This window comes from Capronia epimyces (assembly GCF_000585565.1).
Source record: "Capronia epimyces CBS 606.96 chromosome Unknown aczIQ-supercont1.5, whole genome shotgun sequence".
Classification (NCBI taxonomy): domain Eukaryota; kingdom Fungi; phylum Ascomycota; class Eurotiomycetes; order Chaetothyriales; family Herpotrichiellaceae; genus Capronia; species Capronia epimyces.
The window spans coordinates 2,322,904-2,341,978 of record NW_006912908.1 but is presented as its reverse complement, the minus strand read 5'-3'; the positions used below and the strand labels follow the sequence as shown (position 1 = coordinate 2,341,978).

General features: G+C 53.0%; 10 protein-coding genes across 10 annotated transcripts; 8 read left to right on the top strand and 2 right to left on the bottom strand.

Annotated features, from left to right (window-relative positions):
* Nucleotides 1-386: 386 nt before the first annotated feature.
* On the top strand, nt 387-971 carry A1O3_06800 (uncharacterized protein; the record flags this gene model as incomplete). Its single annotated transcript, XM_007736916.1, has 2 exons — nt 387-712; nt 770-971. The coding sequence occupies 2 exons, from the start codon at nt 387-389 to the stop codon at nt 969-971; spliced, it is 528 nt and encodes a 175-aa protein (XP_007735106.1).
* Nucleotides 972-1,076: 105 nt separating this feature from the next.
* On the bottom strand, nt 1,077-2,436 carry A1O3_06799 (uncharacterized protein; the record flags this gene model as incomplete). Its single annotated transcript, XM_007736915.1, has 2 exons — nt 1,077-1,322; nt 1,372-2,436. The coding sequence occupies 2 exons, from the start codon at nt 2,434-2,436 to the stop codon at nt 1,077-1,079; spliced, it is 1,311 nt and encodes a 436-aa protein (XP_007735105.1).
* A 518-nt stretch (nt 2,437-2,954) lies between these two features.
* A1O3_06798 (uncharacterized protein) lies at nt 2,955-4,656 on the top strand (the record flags this gene model as incomplete). The annotated part of the gene is made up of 4 exons (XM_007736914.1): nt 2,955-3,053; nt 3,105-3,877; nt 3,940-4,145; nt 4,205-4,656. The coding sequence occupies 4 exons, from the start codon at nt 2,955-2,957 to the stop codon at nt 4,654-4,656; spliced, it is 1,530 nt and encodes a 509-aa protein (XP_007735104.1).
* Nucleotides 4,657-5,495: 839 nt separating this feature from the next.
* On the top strand, nt 5,496-6,428 carry A1O3_06797 (uncharacterized protein; the record flags this gene model as incomplete). The annotated part of the gene is made up of 1 exon (XM_007736913.1): nt 5,496-6,428. One exon carries the CDS (start codon nt 5,496-5,498, stop codon nt 6,426-6,428), a length of 933 nt encoding a protein of 310 aa, XP_007735103.1.
* A 610-nt stretch (nt 6,429-7,038) lies between these two features.
* On the top strand, nt 7,039-8,787 carry A1O3_06796 (ubiquitin thiolesterase; the record flags this gene model as incomplete). Its single annotated transcript, XM_007736912.1, has 1 exon — nt 7,039-8,787. The coding sequence occupies one exon, from the start codon at nt 7,039-7,041 to the stop codon at nt 8,785-8,787; it is 1,749 nt and encodes a 582-aa protein (XP_007735102.1).
* A 760-nt stretch (nt 8,788-9,547) lies between these two features.
* Nucleotides 9,548-10,791, top strand: A1O3_06795 (fructose-bisphosphate aldolase 1; the record flags this gene model as incomplete). The annotated part of the gene is made up of 4 exons (XM_007736911.1): nt 9,548-9,655; nt 9,710-9,820; nt 9,874-10,176; nt 10,231-10,791. 4 exons carry the CDS (start codon nt 9,548-9,550, stop codon nt 10,789-10,791), a joined length of 1,083 nt encoding a protein of 360 aa, XP_007735101.1.
* Nucleotides 10,792-11,839: 1,048 nt separating this feature from the next.
* On the top strand, nt 11,840-13,206 carry A1O3_06794 (uncharacterized protein; the record flags this gene model as incomplete). The annotated part of the gene is made up of 2 exons (XM_007736910.1): nt 11,840-11,905; nt 11,956-13,206. The coding sequence occupies 2 exons, from the start codon at nt 11,840-11,842 to the stop codon at nt 13,204-13,206; spliced, it is 1,317 nt and encodes a 438-aa protein (XP_007735100.1).
* A 796-nt stretch (nt 13,207-14,002) lies between these two features.
* On the top strand, nt 14,003-14,878 carry A1O3_06793 (uncharacterized protein; the record flags this gene model as incomplete). Its single annotated transcript, XM_007736909.1, has 2 exons — nt 14,003-14,354; nt 14,490-14,878. 2 exons carry the CDS (start codon nt 14,003-14,005, stop codon nt 14,876-14,878), a joined length of 741 nt encoding a protein of 246 aa, XP_007735099.1.
* Nucleotides 14,879-15,388: 510 nt separating this feature from the next.
* Nucleotides 15,389-16,681, top strand: A1O3_06792 (uncharacterized protein; the record flags this gene model as incomplete). Its single annotated transcript, XM_007736908.1, has 1 exon — nt 15,389-16,681. The coding sequence occupies one exon, from the start codon at nt 15,389-15,391 to the stop codon at nt 16,679-16,681; it is 1,293 nt and encodes a 430-aa protein (XP_007735098.1).
* An 860-nt stretch (nt 16,682-17,541) lies between these two features.
* Nucleotides 17,542-18,825, bottom strand: A1O3_06791 (uncharacterized protein; the record flags this gene model as incomplete). Its single annotated transcript, XM_007736907.1, has 1 exon — nt 17,542-18,825. The coding sequence occupies one exon, from the start codon at nt 18,823-18,825 to the stop codon at nt 17,542-17,544; it is 1,284 nt and encodes a 427-aa protein (XP_007735097.1).
* Nucleotides 18,826-19,075: the final 250 nt, after the last annotated feature.

Genomic DNA, 19,075 nt, shown 5'->3' with positions numbered 1-19,075 from the left:
TGGAGATAACAAGCTGTACAAGACGTTGTGGGGTTGCGCAATCCGCATCGCTCAAACTATAGGGGTCGACTCAAGAGAACCGCCTGACAGCTTGCCTTTATCGCCAGAGACGTGTCATAGGATGTGGTGGACATTGATCATTTGCGAATGGTGAGGCTGCTCAACAACCCTTATTGAATAATACTCATCGAACCAGGCTTAACATTCCAGCATATCATCCATGCGTTACGGAGCACGACTTTGATGTCCCCATTCCATCTCTCATACCGGAGCCAGCCATGCCTGCTTCTACAAAGCAATGGCGATGCTTCCCAGTGCAATATCACATTGCCATGGTCCAAATGAGCGCTATACACCGCCGGTTCCGATCTCTACTTCAGTCTGATATGCCTTTGACAGAGATAGTTCGAGACGCGGATAACCGTTTTGCTGACATCATTGATGGTCTTCCTCCACATCTACAACCAGACGAAGTCAAAACTGACGAGACACGAGCAAGAGATGCTCTGTACCCCTGGATTCCGTGGCAACAGGTCAATCTGACCCTGGTATTGCTAAATTTCCGCCTTGCTATAAACCGATGTCTGCAGCATGAGTGGTTAGCGGACCCAACAAACCTTAGCGGGCCGAGAGCCATCTGCCTCAGCTCTGCGAAAGGTATCATTTGGATCAGCCAACACTGGGCGGCTCCAATAGCAAGGCGAAGACAATGGTGAGCTCTCAGCCCATGTCTGCTCAGCATGCAATTGCTTTCCCTGACTTCTTGTAGGGCAATGTCGGTGCAAATTTATGCTGCGGGTGCTTTTCTTGCAGTCGAGTCGAAAGAAGATTACGCCGAGGAAATCGATTTCTGCATTTCTTATCTTGACAAAGTTCAGGCAAATAGTGCAGTTGCTGGCAAAGCCGCGAGAATTTTACGAGAGTTCATGGCATCAAATGTGTCCGAAGGTGGAACGGGGACGACTGTCTGAAATCTAGCCGATTAGAAGATCATTGGGCAAGGGCCGAGCTACAACCGCGTGTCCATCCGAGCTTTTGTCACCAAGATGCGCCACACCAGACTTGCGCCGGAGTGTTCATAGATAGTATCCCAATGCAGCCTTTGCCGCTTCCGACAGGCCCTGGTGGCCCCGATATCCTTTGAAGTGCCTCTCATCCAGGATTAGCCCTGCTGCAAAATCTGGAGGGGGCCGCCCTTCCCGAGTCGCCTGGAGCTGGGCTTTCATATACTTTATGTTGGATTCTGTCTTCGGACATGCTGCTATATAAGCAACTGAGGCGTTTTCCCGGCCGTTATGGACGGCATCGACTGCGTGACATACCTGCGGAGGGTATCAGCATCGAAGACATTGGGGGCAAAGATCTACTTACATCAGTGTGCCACCAGACTGTGTCCCCGGGGCGCATGTCTGGAATGTGCGTCAAGCATTGTTCCAGACGCAGGTGGGGGTGTGATGCTCTGCTGAGCCGTTGACTGTCTGGCTTGAATGTACCAGGAAACCAGGCTCCGTCCGCGTCGAACTCCCACTTGGTTGCATCCATGACGTCCTTGGGGTCTCTCGGCGGCCGAAAGAAGGGTCGTAGGAGTGTATATGCTATGACGGTTGAGACATTTGGGTACAACATGATGGCCCCCTCGGAGGCCGCCGCGCGAGTCAGAGCGGTCCAGCCTTGGAATGACCTGAACACGTTTGAATGGGCTCGGCCTGGAAACAAGGTCTGGTTTGCGTTTTTCCTGGCTGCTAGGTTGTATGCGTCATGTGCTCTGGGGTTACCCGCGAAGATCTGCTCATACGCCCTACGGTAGGTGGGATCCGCCCAACGACACAAGCTCCCTGCGTCGATGTGAGGTCCTAGACCCAAGAACACTTGTTTTGGAGGTCGGTCGCGGATTCCGTCGGAATACAGGAGAGGCTCGGGGCTTGTCTCTGCGGAAGAGTCGTGCCACAGCTGGTTGAGGACACGCTGAAGCCTGAGCTGGTTTGGATGTGTCCGAAGGGCTATTTGTGTGGGAGAGTCATATATCATCATCATTGACGGTGACTCGGCAGGCCAGCCCTGGATTTCAGACTGGTTGTCGTTTCGGTATTGGCGCAGGACCTCATATGCCTGACGAGCTTCGTCCTGGGAGACGGTTTGGCGCACGATGAAGCAACCATACTTCTTGACTGCAGCCTGGTCCTCGGCAGAGAATCCGTCCTTCAAGATGGCCTCACAATCAAAGATGGGGAAAATGTCGCTCCTCTTCTCTGCAATCTCGGCAGTGACCAATTCGAGGTCTTGACAGACTTGGACCCAACTCTGTCGAAGCTTCTCTTCGCCATACTCCGCAATGATGGCCTGCTTGCAAATGTCAAAGTCTTGGTCTTTGGGTGTATAGTCAGTGGGTTCCTCGAATTCGAGCCACGGAGGCCAAGTCTGGAGTGTGCCGGGCATGGTGAGCACTGAGCAGCAGAAGTTGTAAGTGGAATTGAAACAGCAGGGGAAGAAAGTCTTTGACAGGACTGCAGGGCTTTGTCTATTATCTGTTATTTCTACTCCCCCATTTACAGAGTTCTCACAGCAGCAGACCCTGAAATTACTGGCCATCAAGGGCCCAGCCCTGGCGACAGACCATCAGGGACATGCAGCCTTGACCATCCACAGCCAATCACCGGCCCTTCCCATTCTCGAGCGAGCTCGAGCGAGAGTGCGAAAACTTTCTCTCCAGGCTCCCAACCAATCAATCAACACCCTGGTTATCTGACTATATGTCTGTAGCGAGTGATAGACGGCGCAAGTTGCATTCTCTCCTCGGAGGCCGCCTTCTTGCAGACTCAACACAGACAAATCGGTCTATTTGGTGTTCATCACCTCTGTCTATATGAGTCCGTCCAGGTCCCGGACAACGGGACGTGCTGTGCCCAACTCCCAGACACTTCCTCCATCAACCCATCGACTCCTGTCCGAGCATAATGTCCACCTTTCAGAGACAGTATGTCTCCAACCTTGTTCCTGGAAATCAAAAATTGTTCACGGCGATCTTGATCATGGTTGCCGTGGTCAATTCTGCGGTGAGTCCTTCTCCGTCGTCAACCCGACCTGTGACTGATGTCTCTCCTTAGACTCTCGGTTATGATACTTCAGTGATGAATGGGCTGCAGATTCTCCCATCCTACAGCGAGTACTTCCACCTCAATGTGGCGACCACTGGACTAAATAATGCTGCCTCATGGATGGGTAGCATACTTTGCACCCCCTTGCTTCAATTTGTGCCGGACAAATTCGGACGCAGGAAGGCCATCATGGTGTCTGCAACCGTGTGCTTTATCGGAATCACTCTCCAGGCGGCGGCTCAAAATATCGGAATGTTCATCGTGGCCAGGATCATTGTCGGCCTAGGCACGCAACTCTCCAGCGGCGCCGCACCTGCGTTGCTGGGTGAACTCTTGCCTGCCATCACCCGTGGACGCATCCTGGGATTCTTCTTCTCATGCTTCTATGTTGGAAGTCTGACATCCGCCATTATCAACTATGGAAGTCAGCACATCCAGTCAACTTGGTCATGGAGGTTGCCGTCGCTCCTTCAGATCATGCCCAGTCTTGTGGCACTTTGTCTGTTGCCGTTTGTCCCAGAGAGTCCCCGGTGGTTGATGTCGAAAGGCCATGACGCTCACGCCCTGGAGGTTCTCATAGTCACTCAAGGCAAGGGCAATCCCAACTCGGAGGTTGTCAAATCTACCTTTGCAGAAATTCAGGCCGCCATGATGTCGGAAAAGACTCAACTGCCTCAGAACCCATGGAAAGAGATCGTGTCTACTGCACCCAATCGCAAGCGTCTCTTCATCTTGTGCACATTTGGAGTCATGATCAATTCCTTTGGAAACTTTGTCGTCTCGTAAGTCTTGACGTTGAACACGACCACCACGGCCAACGGCCAGATTTGCTGACGAAGTCCAGCTTTTACCTTGGCAAGATCCTTGATCAAGCTGGAATCACCAACACCAATACTCAGACGCAAATCAATGTCATCTTGAGTTGCTGGTCATTCGTAGTGGCTTGCATCGGCAGCTATATGCTCGACGTGATTGGGCGGCGCAAGCATGCACTCGGCAGTGTTGCAGGCATGATCGTTTGTCTTTACCTGGTCGGAGGACTGATCAAAGGTGAGTCACCGTACCCATCCCTCCATCATCATCCACTTTCCCGCTGACCACAATCCCAGTATACGGAGAAAGCACGAACAAGTCTGGCATATACGGGACCATCGCCCTTATCTTCCTCTTCCAAGGTTGTTATGCCTTCTCGATTACCCCCATGACCTCCCTGTATGCCACCGAAGTCTCTCAATACAAGCTGAGGACAACGGGTATTGCCATTTTTCGCTTTTTCGACAGTGGATTTGGCCTCATGTCGTCATTTGCGCTGTCGTACGCCATGGAAGACCTTGGGTGGAAGTTCTACCTCATCAACGCTTCGTATAACATCGTCTTCTTCGTGATTATCTACTTCAGCTGGGTGGAGACAAAAGGACTTCCCTTGGAAGAGATTGCGCTCAAATTCGAGGGGCCGACGGCTTTGAGTGGACAGATGCTCTCAGATGAAGCCTCTCCAGGGGAAGGAGACTTGAAACAGCCCGAGAAGCGGGACGGTGTGGTCACGACTCTCAGTCTTTGATCATAGACCACTGGCTGGATACAGGAGCAGAATTGTGTACTGTCGTACTTGGGGTGTTGTCGAAGGGGACACTTGTCGCTGGAGTCGCTGGAGAGAGGATGCGAGATGCAGTGTATCTAGGGAACGAACTGCACTGGTGCGTAGCAGGACACATTCTTTGGTTACCTTGCCACCTGTTTGAGAGTATGTCACAATGCTGGATTATTGACCTCCCGATGAGTCTGGCTACCTTTTGCCGATGTCCTTCAGCTTCTCACCCCCTTGAGGAAGTGAAACCAGAGCAGGAAAAGGGTGAACCTGCCAAGCTGGCTGTTCAAAGCAGCATGAGATTGCTGCATCACGTGGCTGAGATCTGGAGAAATTATGACGTCCCTGCCTCCTTAGCCCTATTATTAGTGCTAGGATCTGCTACCATTGCTATAAGATATATTCTGAGCTAGACCCTAAAAGGAAACTGGAAGTATGTTCGTGTTGACGGAAACGGTAAGGCGGTCCAATTCGCCACCCAACTAGTCCTACCTCCATCCTCACCTACCTATGCATGTGTACACTGTGCATCCCCTACTTGAGTCACCAGGAGTCTGGAACCATGATGATTGCCTTGGCGCAGGCAATGTCTCCTGATGCTCCCGCAGGAAACTACGATATAAATACCTGCCAAGGGCAGACCATCATTACCACCAGTCTCGCTAACTTCACCAGTAACTCGTAAGCATCCCGCTCGACAGTCGTTCCTCCCAGTATCTGAGTCTTCCATACCCTACAAACATCCGACGTTGATGCCAATGGTTGTTGGCACTACCACTGGCACTACCACTGGCACTACTACCACTGTCACTATGGAAGCTGAATCGGGTCGAAGCGACTTTCTTGCTGCTCCAATTCGAGAACAGACCCCCAACAACGATGAAGACAACGTCGCAAATCCATCGTCTCCCGGCATCGAATACGAATTTGATGAAACGCAATGTTTGTTCTGCAACCAGCCGAGCCCAGATCTGGATCTGAATTTGGTCCACATGTCAAAGGCCCATGGTTTACATATCAACCCGGCGAATCTTTTGGTGGACGTCGAGTCCTTCCTCGCCTATCTCCATCTCATCATCTCCGGGTATTACGAGTGTCTCTACTGTGGAACACAGCGGAACACACGCCAAGCGGTGCAGCAGCACATGATGGCGAAGGGACACTGCAAATATGATATTATGGACAAGGATTCTGAGCTCAGAGACTTTTACGAATCCTCCTCGTTGGATGCAAAAGAGGAAGAACTGCACCGAAATCGCGCCGCCATGCGCTTTTCGGACCACCCTCGCCTTCCAACGCAGGCCAGATCGAGGGAATCACGACCATCACAGCGTTCACATAGACAAGCCCCCAACTCCACAGCTTCTCCGCTCGACCAAGCACTCCCGACTCCGACTCCAACTCAGCAGTCACACACCGATGCTGAGTCAAGCTCGAATGCCGCCGAGACGCCCTCGCCGTCCGTGGGGGAGCTGAGCACAAGAGCGCTGAAGCAAGAATGCACGCTCAACAACCAACTCGCACAACTTCGTGCAAGTGACCGGAGGAGTCTATTACATTTGCCGACTTCACAACAAAGGGCATTGCTTGCGACTCACCACAAACAGATGGAGAAGGCCAGGAGGACAGAGCAGACACAACGGGGCAACTTGGAGAGTGCAGGGAACAAAACCAATTGTCTGGGCAAGATCAGGTTGATACGGAAACCTCCCCATACAGGGAACGTCCACAGCTTGAATCGGTGATTCGTTTGGGTTAGGAAACCATAGTGTAGGGAAATCATCGGCATAAACGAACAAGCCATCGCATCCCCAGGCCCTGCAGGAGTCGGGTAATGTTGAGTTTCCGCGAATCTGGCTGAGTTGATGGGTTGTAAATATCGGAGTGCCTTGAGCCACATCGATAACAGCCTCGAATACATCATAAACCTCGATAAATGCTCGAGAGCCTAGCATAGCGAGGTAGCCACCGCCTTAACCACGACTCGGTCGATAGCGACCTCAGGCGCCATCCTGATAGGTGCCTGAGGCGCTTTAGAGCGGCGCCGATGACACTAAGCGAGACAGGGACAATTCATTTGGCGTGCACCTCCGTTACGACGTACTCACTTTGTCGCAGGGTTCAGGAAGACCAGTTCGGGACCTGGAGGGCTGAACTGAGTCCCTTACCCCGGATTTTCTCAGACCCTTCATCTTTCTACAACATTTCCTTCTGCCTGGCGCACCCACCTCGATCCTCTCCCTCCCTATCCCTCTCCAACGAACATACTCTGCCCTCACCTTTTCAACCTGATGTCGTGACGGCGGAGTCGGTCAAGCACCATGGATTCAACCCTAACAGCGAATTACCGTCGGAATGCCTGAAAAACCTGTGACCGTCGTCGCATATGCGGCCGGCGCTTCTCTTGCTGCCATCGCCGCATTCTATGTTTTCGGTCCTACATTCTTCCTCGACGGCGAGAATTCCTACAACACCAACGATGGCCGAAAACGCACAATCATCGGTCTCGCGAACCCTGCCAACGACTGCTTCATCAATTCGGTCCTGCAGGCACTGGCCGGACTGGGGGAATTGAGGTTGTACCTGATAAAAGAACTGCACCGGAGGCAACTGGAAACCCCGGAAATATATGACTGCGCTCCTCTGGTGCTGCGGAAGAGCGAAAAGGCCGAAAAGGTCGTGATTTTGCAGAAGGGGCCTGTCACCAAGGCGTTGAAGGAGATGCTGGACGCTTTGAACGAGCGGCCAATATACAAAAAGACCATCACGGCACGGCCAATTATCGAAGCCTTGGAGAGAGCATTCCAGACACGGATCAGCCGGAACCAACAAGATGCGCAGGAATTTTTGCAGATCCTTCTCGAGAGACTCTGCGATGAGTACCATGCCGCCCAAAGGGCACGCCTAGCTTTCTCAAGTCCAGACAATGGCCAGCCTGGTCAGGAAGCGGAAGTCAAGCCCGCCGGACTCACTCCAATACTGAGCGAGGTGACTGTCGGAACCAGTGATGGGTTCCCCTTCGAAGGACGCATAGAGTCCCAGATCCAGTGTCAGCGCTGCGGGTTCAAGACGAAACCCAGCGCCAGTACATTTGTCTCACTAACTTTAAATGTGCCTCAGAAAAGTTCAACATCACTAGATAACTGTTTTGACATTCTTTTAAAGAGCGAAGAGATTGACGATTTCAAATGCGACAAATGCAGGCTCGACCATGCACTGGAGTGGAAAACCAACAAATTGAAGGCGGCAACATCGGAAAAGGATCGAGACGGATTAGAGAAAGACATTGCGCTGATTGAGAAGGCCCTCCGCGATGATCCCGAAAGAGCCCCCGAGGGTGTCACACTGCCTGATTCCAGTCTCGCCCCGAAATGCAAAATTCGAAAATCGACTCGAATCACGGTGTTCCCAAAAGTCATCGCGATTCATCTGTCGAGGTCGGTGTTTGACCCAGGAAGCTCATCAACTAAGAACATGGCCAAGGTATCTTACACTCAACGGTTGCGTTTGGGCGGCCTTCTCAACGAGAAGTGGTATAAACTGTTGAGCGTTGTGTGTCACAAGGGCAGTCATAACAGTGGACACTACGAGTCGTTTCGACGTAACCACCTGTACCCTCCCTTCGCAACTCCTGATCCATTCCGTGCCTATGCAGATGCCAGTCGCAATGTCAGCACGGTTCCGTCAACCACTCCCAGCCCTAGTATTGACGCTCTCCGCGCCAATGGGGCCAGCACACCTCTTGAGCATGGCGATGGACAATCCAGCACCTCTCTTTCTACGGTGTCATTGTCCGCGAGTATCGGCCGGCCGGCTTCCACCGGCGTTGGTGCAGCCTCATCATCCCCGCCTCCTGCCGAAGAGGCTTCTGCCAGCATGCCTTCGGTGGAAAGGACCAATACTCAAGCGTCACGACCACAAATCAGAACGCAAGAGACAACGCCAGGCAAGTTTCGTCGACGCAAAAAATCCAATGATCGATGGTGGCGTATCTCAGACGACAAAATCAAGGAGGCACGCACATCGGATGTTCTGTCAATGCAACGGGAGGTGTATTTGCTTTTCTACGAACTAGAACGGCCCGGAGACGATGCGGTGGTCTGAGTCGAGGACCGTCGGCCGGCCTGGCTGGTTTCTCGTTTGCATTTTCCCGGTCCAACACAAAATATTGCAGGTTTGGTGGTTGGGATGCATCTCTGGAAGTTAAAATCTGATGGGTGTTGAGAGGGTCTCGGCATATTCGCGCAGCTAGATTTGGATACACCGCGAGCTGGAAACTGGTAGATTCAGCAATAAGCACATATCTCAGTGTCCAGATCCGACCGTGTACCTCATGTGCTACATCCGAGGCTACGGCCGGTGCCATGTAGGTGCCATTATTGACGGGGCGTGGGGTAGAGCGAGAGGGCATCCCGTAAAATCCCGTAGGGTATGGCATGCTAGAAGGCGACCACCGCCATGGCTGGGGAAAGCGTGTCAGGGGAGAAACCGGAGGCAGATGGCGGAAGAGAGGAACTGCACACGTTGGCTGGATTGGACGGACATCAACAGATGGGGAGGATGGAGGGGCCAGATCGGAAAATGAGTGAAGCACGAAGAAGGAAGAAGCGCCACGGGCCAATGTCGCAGCCGTTCAAGTAGTTACGGAGTACAGTATGTCATATGCCCCTCCTCCCATTCAACGCAGTTTTCGCTCCGCTTGTTGATTCTCAGACAACGCTTTTCTTCTTTGCAACTCGGTATTCTTCTCAAGCTTCCTTTCTTAGTGCTTGTACACTTCTTCGACCGTATTAACTAGTCACCCCTTGATCGAGTTCATCTCGCAACTCAACCATATCCGAATCCCACTCCGCAAATCGACAACATGGGTGTCAAGGACGTCTTGTCTCGAAAGGAAGGTGTCATCGTCGGTGATGATGTCCTGGCTCTGTTCAAGTACGCCCAGGAGCACAACTTTGCCATTCCAGCCATTGTATGATCCTGTATCTGACCCCGTGGTGTTTGCCTACTGATCGCGATGGCCTAGAATGTGACCTCGTCCTCCACCGTTGTGGCTGCCCTCGAGGCCGCTCGAGACAATAAGTCCCCGATCATTCTTCAGGCTTCCCAAGGTGGTGCTGCATACTTTGCAGGCAAGGTTTGTGCACACCAGATACCGGTACGCAGCCACATAGCTGACTCCAATGCCAGGGCGTCAAGAATGACCAGCAGCAAGCATCCATCGGCGGAGCTATTGCCGCCGCCCACTACATTCGATCCGTTGCTCCCCTCTACGGTGTCCCGGTAGTCTTGCACACCGACCACTGTGCAAAGAAGCTCCTCCCATGGCTGGACGGCATGCTGGACGCCGACGAGGCCTACTTCAAGGAGCACGGCGAGCCTTTGTTCTCTTCTCATATGATCGATCTGTCCGAGGAGCCAGTTGATTGGAATATCGAGACCACTGCTAAATACCTGAAACGGGCAGCACCTCTGAAGCAATGGCTTGAAATGGTATGCTGGAGAGATGCTCCGGATGCACGAGAATTTGCGCTTACAAATGTATAGGAAATCGGTATTACCGGTGGCGAGGAAGATGGTGTCAACAACGAAGACGTTGACAACAACTCTCTCTACACCCAACCCGAGGATATTCATTTGATTTACACCACATTGAAGAAGATTTCACCCTACTTCTCCATCGCAGCGGGCTTCGGTAACGTACATGGCGTTTACAAACCCGGAAATGTCCGTCTTCACCCCGAGTTGCTCGACAAGCACCAGAAGTACGTCAAGGAAAAGGAAAACACTGAGAGCGACAAGCCAGTCTTCCTTGTTTTCCATGGTGGGTCTGGCTCCTCGAAGCAGGAGTATACCGATGCGATTAGCTACGGTGTCGTCAAGGTCAACCTCGACACGGACTTGCAATGGGCATATCTGACAGGTATCCGCGACTACATCAACAAGAAGGCCGACTACCTGAAGACGCAAGTTGGCAACCCCGATGGCGCGGACAAGCCCAACAAGAAATACTTCGATCCTCGCGTGTGGGTGCGTGAGGGAGAGAAGACAATGACTGCCCGTGTGGCCGAAGGACTGAAAGACTTCAACACCGCCAACCAGCTGTAAAGATGGGATCTGAATTGACGAAAGTTGGCTGCAAGGTGCCGTGAACATGCTACATTGCCTGTTGCTTGGGGCAGAAAACGTGCTTCCATCCCTTGTGCGACAGCACAAGTTCACACAGCTTTCCCTCTGGGACCTAGCTAGTCAAGTAGAGTGGTAGGAAAGCAATATGAATTGGTTCATCCACTTTGAAATTACCCTTGCAAACAGGCACCTGTTGTCAAGGAGCATTTACTAAACGGGTCCCTAGGTCGATTACTCCTTGACCTCCAGGCCTCGTCAGACTGATGCGGCTGAGGAGGGGTTCCTTATTGTAGTCGGACTGCAAGGCAGGACGCGGGCATTAAAGTTGTAGCGAGATCGGCCGTCCTGTTATGGCGTCTTACCATGAAGAGTCGTCACGTGCTCATCAGATTCATGTCCGACACCCGGCTGGTGATTGATGCGCGTGGTGTCCGTCGGATTATTAGGCGGAGAATGCTGGTATCAGCTGGGCCCCCAGGCTTAGGGAGCGTTGGGGTCTCCAGCATCTTAGGTACACATACCTAGGTACCTAACCTAGGTGCCTACATGTAGTCCGTAAAGGCACAAGCTACCTAAGGTAGCAATATATGGGCATTGCCTCGTACCTACAGGTACTCCGGAGTCTGTACGGAGTACAGAGTATCCGTATACGTCTGATTTACTGCTTGCGACTACGGATACCTAGATCTGGTTGCACATAGCACTACGTCACCGCATCAGTCCCGCCACGACGCCATCGGAGGCTGCGCCAACAAACCGTCAATCCCACCCAGACTTGTCAAGTCAAGCGTCGAACAGCGCGGACAATTCTCCATCGCTGCCATGCGTTGATTCCCCTCCCGCTAACCTGCGCGCATTACTTGATCCTTCACTCGCTAAAGGTCTCGAAAGCTCGCCATTGTTACCTCACAGTCGTGTTTCCCACCCTTGATCCACCTAGATTTGCTTCCCCCATCGAAAGTGTTTCAGTCACTACTTCTGCTACACTCCCAATCGGCCCAGATAAAACAGCGCCTATCTCAACAAGATGCCTGAAGTAGAGGGGGCGGCCGTGCCAATTCAAGCCAAGAGCTCCTGGTCTTCTTTCCTCAAGGTGAGTGGACGTCCAGGGTTGCGTTTGCACAGACCGACTAACAACGGCAGTCTATTGCCTCGTTCAACGGTGATTTGTCCTCGTTGACCGCGCCGGCCTTCATCCTGTCAACGCAGTCCCTCGTCGAGTTTTCCGCGTATTGGGCCGAGAACACTGCATTGTTCGTCGCCCCGACACAAGAGAAGGATCCAGCCAAGCGAGCCCTTTTGGTGCTTAAGTGGCTGCTCAATACGCTCAAGCAGCAATATTACTCGCGCTCCGAGAAACTCGGCTCCGAAAAGAAACCGCTTAACCCATTCCTGGGCGAGTTGTTCTTGGGTCAATGGGAGGACGAATTCGGAGTGACGCGCCTTGTCTCGGAGCAAGTGAGCCACCACCCCCCTGTCACAGCGTATTCCATCACCAACGACAAGTACCGGATCCGACTCCAAGGATATAATGGTCAAAAGGCAAGTTTTAGTAGAACAATCAACGTCAAGCAGATCGGACATGCACTCTTGACGATTTATCCGCCCGGGAGCGACAAGAAAGAGACATACCTGATCACTCTACCCCCGTTGCACATCGAAAGTCTCATATATGGTGCGCCATTCGTCGAATTGAGCAAATTCATCCACATTATCTCGAGCAGCGGCTACATCTCAAAGATTGATTTCTCCGGCAGAGGTTGGGTGTCCGGAAAGAAGAACAGTTTCACAGCATCGTTGTGGAAACTCGGGGAGGGTTCGGAGAAGAATCCTCTCTACTCGGCAGATGGTCAATGGTCGGACGCCTTTACGTTGAAGGAGGGCGAAGGCAAGAAAGCAAAGGCGATTGAGACGGTCAAGCCAAGTGACGTCAAATTGTCCAAGCTCAACGTTGCCCCTGTTGAAGAGCAAGACGTCTTTGAAAGCAGGAGGGCTTGGCGCATTGTTGCGCGCAGCATCGAAAAGGGTGACATGGACGCGACTGCACACTACAAGTCCCGGATCGAAAACGCCCAACGAGTATTGCGCAAAAAGGAACAGGAAGAAAACCGCGAGTGGAAGAGGGTCTTTTTCTCCCAGGCTAATTCGAGCGACGAGGATGAGAAAGCATTTCAGGATCTGGTCAAAGTGGCGACGAATCTAGGGACGAACAGCTGGGATGGGGTCGCCCCTGACAAGACCGCTGGTGTATGGAGATACGACGATCAAAAGGCTACTGGTGCAAAGAAACCATTCCATGAAGAAGGACTGTTGGCGTTGGGAGAAAACCCGGACGGTACCTCTGCGCCGGTAAGTCGAGTGCCGACAAACCAGAGTAGCCAGGTTGGCGGATGAATGGGCCGTGGACGGCGCAGATCGAGGGCCAACAGGACAGATACACGGATGACGACGAATTGTATTATTAGCTGGATCCCATTGATATTGAGCTTTTCCAATGAAGCGGTCGATTCCTTGATTGCGGCACAAAGCGACATCGGATCGTTAATAGACAATATCAATCCAGCCTAAAACAGGAGCCCATCTTGGTACCATTTCTGCCTGAATCTACTGTACAGATACTCGATAGGAGATACGTACTAGTGATGGACTCCGGGATCCCTACTCTGATTACAGGAAACGATGAATCGAGGGAGTGAAAATAGCCCGGTTCATGCGAGGCCTAAGGGGCACTGTCGGGTGCTGAGTAAGCAGATTAAGGAAGCTTCCAGGCACTGTCCCATCACAGCATCAAAGCCTAATAGGACCCGACTGATATGTGATACTTTCGAAGCCTGGAGAGCTTCGGAACAGATCTGTAGCAAATCACCATTCTTGGCTTCCCTACAGCGGGGAATCCTTGTGACCGACGCGAGAGCAGAGGAGAACATTCAAGCAGCACCACGAGACAGACGGGGCGGTGGTCATGACGTGGCCTGCGAGTGGTGGCCTTCCGCTCACTGTTATCTTCCGGCCGAGGTGTTGCAGGAATCTACACCTTGCAACTCGTAGACGAGGAACGGCTTCCACCTCCACCAACTTGAGCATTCAGAGACCTATACCCACTCCCTTCCCAAGGCAACCCCCAAGAAGACATCTCCGTCTCGAATCGAGCCCCGAAAGAGACGCAGAGACCAGCCTCCGGTCAGCAAACATGTCGGCCCCTCCCTACAACAAGCTCACGTACTACACGGCAGCAACGCCCAACGGACTGAAGCCAGCCATCGTGCTCGAGGAACTCGGAGTGCCGTATGAAGCACGGGCAATTGACATTCGGAAGAACGAACAGAAGGAGGAATGGTTTCTTGCAATCAACCCGAACGGCAGGATCCCGGCGTTGAAGGATGGTGACGACTTCCGCGTCTTCGAGTCAGGCGCCATCATGCTGTATCTCACCGACATGTACGACAAGGAGAAGAAGTTCACTTACCCGCATGGCTCGCAAGACTACTACGAGATGATGAGTTGGTTGATGTTCCAGATGGGCGGCCTAGGCCCCATGCAAGGTATGCTATCTCCAACCATCTGCTCTTCGTCTTGCTTCAGGGAATGGCTCAGGCTTCCATGTTGCTTTGATCCTGCTCCCGCGCGGGGAGGGGAAAGGCAGAACAACGGCAGCAGCAGCTGAACAGTAGAAACAGGTCAAGCCAACCATTTCCGTGCCATGGCACCGGTATATTCGGCCTACGGCATCAAACGATACCTGGACGAGACGAAACGACTGCTGGGGGTGCTCGAGATCCGCCTGTCCAAAGCCGACTGGTTGGCGGGAGACAAGTACACGATCGCCGACATTGCCAGTTTCTCCTGGGCTCGCGGCGCTCCGCTCTTCCTCGACATCGACATAAGCGAGTTTCCCGGTGTCGATAGGTGGTTGAAACGTATTGAGGAGAGGCCCGCCGTGCAGCGAGCTAAGAAGGTCCCGGCGGGAGCGGCCATGTCGGACGAGGACCTCAAGCAATTGCTCCAGTCGATGAAGGACAGAGTCGACGCACTGAAGGGCACGGAGAAGGATGAGTCAAAGCCGTAGACGCCAAAGCGATGGGGTGATGGGTGGTGGAGGCCATACAGTGTGGTTCAAGTTGAGCGCCCAGATGACACTGGGTACGTGTATTCCAATATTGCCCACAGGACACCGCCGACTTCAAGTCGTTCGTAACAATCGCCAACTCGCCCTCACTATTCTTTGCTACTCAAATATACGCTCTGGGGAGACCCTTTCTCCTTTCTCCTCTGCAAGGTGTGCAGAACTATGGCCCGCGGCTGCGCCTGCACCTCAGCCCCTCTACCAGTCCACACCCGTGACTCATGGATCCGAAATTAACCTCGCCCGTCCTGCACTTGGAACAGGCTGACTGCCTGAAGGTTCTTCTGCCGGAACCTTGCCTATCTTTATTCTCCCTTGCTTGTCCATGATTCAATTTGAAATTCTTCTGATCTTCTGGTCCGGAATTGAATGTGTACACCTGCAGTCCTAGAGTAGTCTACATTTGCAGCAACCAGCCAAACTACAGGAAATCAGCTCTATAGCCACTGGAAAATGTCGGACGGACAAGATCGTCGAGATAAAAGGATATCTCCAGATTCGCCATTAAGGTCACAAAGCAACGCAGCGCAACAGCTCCCTGCTGTGGCTCCTGGCGAAGCTGCCAGGAAGGATGCCAGACCATATCCATCGTTGCGTCCAAGACAAGCAGCACACCGAGGCCCCTCAGATCGCGGTCGAAGTCGAAAGCCACCTAACAGCAGCCCACCCACGAGCAAGCACTCAACTAGACTCGCCGCAGCAAAGCCCAAACCAAATACATCACAGCACTCGTACCAGTCAGCAGACGATGATGAGAGTATTGAGCACCGAGAGGGTGTCTTTTCAGTGTCTCCGCCACACCGCAATAGTAGAGCAGAGGTTGAAAGGACGGGCTCGAAGCTCAAAGCCCAGGGACACCACCACAAGCAGAATCCATCGACCACCACGCCAGCAGGAGCTCGCGGCACACGCATTACGGACAAACACATTATCTTCTTGGGCGGCCCGCTGTCAAACTGGAACGTGGGCGAACGCTTCTCTGGGGCGCGGGCCATGGACCTGCTCATCCGTCGGCTCGACGCCGCAGGCATACGGCATCCATCGCACACTGCGTTGAGCACGAGGATCATGGACCGACATATGTTTGTATGTGGGGAACAGTTCATGATGGCTGCCAAGGGATGGCTCTTTGAAAGAGAATGGATCATTCCCGGCGCCGAGCTGGAGACCGGCGGCATGTCGGAGCAGCAGGTTGCAGGGATTTGTGACAAGGTACTTGGGCCAGAGCAGGTGACATTGCATTCGGCTTCGACATCATCTGAGCCTCCCTCCTCGGCGGCCGGCAGCAATCGTCACGGCCAAAAGGCGAGCAAAACCAATGTTGCCAGGAAGGTCGTTACCGGCACTGCCACTGCCACTGCCGTCGACTTTACAGCCCTCAACGCCGGCACCATCGTCTCCTGCATCCTAAATCCCTCTCCGCGAGCGCAGAAGCAGATCGGCCGACAGACCCGCAACTTCGACGAGGCGGGTTGGGCGCATGCATCCCCCCACGTCGTAGTGGCGGCGAGTGTTGCGCGAGCCGAAGTCGACCCCGAGCTGTGCGACCTGTATCTCCGTGCCAAGGGGAGGAAATTCGTCGAAGGGTCGCCAGTCGACAGGATCTGGGGGATCGGATTGAAATGGGACGATGGGCGTGCCGACGATGAGACGAGATGGAGGGGGGAGAATCGACTTGGGGAGTGTCATGACCAGGCTGCCGCCTTCTTTTCTCCTCCACCACATAATCATCGAGCCGCAGGTTAGCTAGCAGTGAGTATCGTGTCTGCGCTGGAACTGGATCTCATGGGGCAATGCACAGACGGCTTCACGACATGGGAAGAGGGAGAATAGCCCGGCGAGCGAGGCGAGTCTTTGGAAAATACCAATTATAACGGAATGGACATAAGTGAGAAACGAACTCAAGCATCTTTGATATCGATATTGGTTCATTACGACAGTCTGAAAACAGGCCAAATCGTCGATAGCATACATTGGCTTCGTTCTTCCGGGTCCTGTTTATGAAGAGACTTCATGTTCGCCCGTTGTATGTATGTATATCCACATGGACATTGACTCTTCTGGGATGGTAGACTCACAACTGATCATTTGAGATCAGTAACCATCCTCGTTCCGAAGCGAAGCGCCACCAGCGGGCCTCGCCACTATGAGACAAAGAGACGCAGTGGCTCAAGTCTGTGTGACTCGACTCCCTCGGCTACTCGGAGGTTGTACGGAGTACAGTAGTTGCATTCAGCCATCCGAGGCTGAGTATGGTCGCCAAAGGCGGCCAACTATACCGCAGCCCCTTGATCTTTGCGAAGAAGTCGACTTCCATCCAGGGAGCATCGCTTATTTCAGCATCATTGACCATTTCGCGCTGCCTTCATGTCCCGAACGATAGGTCGGTACGGACTGGTCAACTGCCACCCACTGATGCACCCAACATCAATACATTGCCATGTAGATGGAGTCAATAAATTTTCAGGCCTGTGGGGAATGGCGAGCGCCTGGCTCATTTCAGAACCGTCCGGTGATGAGTGGCAGTTGAACTTGCGTTTGGGAGGCACGATGGTATTCTTTATCATCGGAGAATTGTCTCCTTTGAAATCTTAAGAGAGCTTCTTTCACACCAGAGCCGGGGTAGGGATATAGCGAAACTCTTTTCGAGTCGAGGTTTCCTTTCGTGCGAGGTTGAGTCTTTCAGCCGTATTGGACTGTGGGTTTGAGGGAACGATGTCGGGGTAATTCGATTCCGAAAAGTCCAAGAATTGTCGTGCTTCAGAGGGACGGTTGTGCTCCAACGACAGCTGGGCAGCGTCAAGCATCGCCACAAGTAGAGCTTTCTGAACCATCTTATTCAACTTCTTCTGCCAATGCGAAAATCGTTGCGGGAAAGACACCTCGTTCAGTTTAGCTAACAAGGGTCGCGCTGACGGAGATGTTGGGTGATATATCTGTAAGACGGCACGGTCGAAAGGAGATGAACTGATGGTCAGGCCGAATTTCAACATGGAGTCAAACAGCTCCGCGGGTATGTGATGGGATCTGCGGCGCAACAAGATACTCCGCGCCATATATTGCCATGATCGCTTGAAAGGATTGGAGAGAACACCACCTTCAGGCAGTATGGCTCGACCAGTTCTTAATCGGTATTCACAAGCGTGGACGTACTGGTGTGCTGCGTCTTGAAATAGGCCTTTGCGAATAGACTCTTTCATCATCAAGGCAATAAGCGTGTCTTCTGCTCGAAGGTAATCCGAGGCACCCGGAGCTGATGTGTCTGAGAGCAGGAAGATCGACTTGTCAAATGGACGTTCATACAGAGTCCGGAGCCATCCCCAGACGTCGGCTTCCAATCCATCCGAGTACATCACCGGTACAACAGAGGCCAGGGAGTTTCCATTGACCAAGAACTCCTTTTTATCGGTATTGTTCATGGCTGTAAACCAGCGAGCCAGCCGAGGGCCCAGCTTTGCCCCATTGGAAACCGTCTCTTTCTTCTCTAAACCTTGGAGGTACTGGATGGCACATGACTGAACTAGATGGAAATCAAGCCCTTTCTGAACCAATGCATCATCAAAGGCTGAAACTGCAGCGGCGGCGAGACCCCGAGGCGGAGCAAACGTCGTCGACTTCTGTCGGAGAAGAGGATGGCTGAGGATTGTATCTAGGTGTGAATGCGTAGAATGGGTGACTCTCTGGGCCGGGTCGGGAATTGAACCGCCCTCATTTGTTGCGTCGGTGACACGGAGAGCCTTGGGAGACGGATGTGACTCGTCGAGGTGCTTCTGGAAGGCGGATTCTAGCACATTGAGTAGCTGTTTCGACTCTCTGGCGGATTGTGGAGGGAGAGGTGGATGGAGGGCGGCGAGCAGATTGCGCACGCTGAGGGAGCGTGTGAGTCTCATTCTGGGCTGAGCAAACAGCTATCTGGAGCATGGGTAGCCCATCACAACTCCAGCGACGGCGAGCTGCAGCGCAGAACAGAACAAAGTCAGCGCGGGTCGTAGCACTGCGAACGGTGGTGGGTGGGATGGATGTCAAAGCGTGAGGTGCCTGGCACTGCCTGTGGTGACTGGTCGCTTGCCAGTCACGGTGTCAGTGTCGGTGTCGCAGGTGAGAGGAAGCCTTGGCGCCTGCAACGTCCAAGTTTGGCTT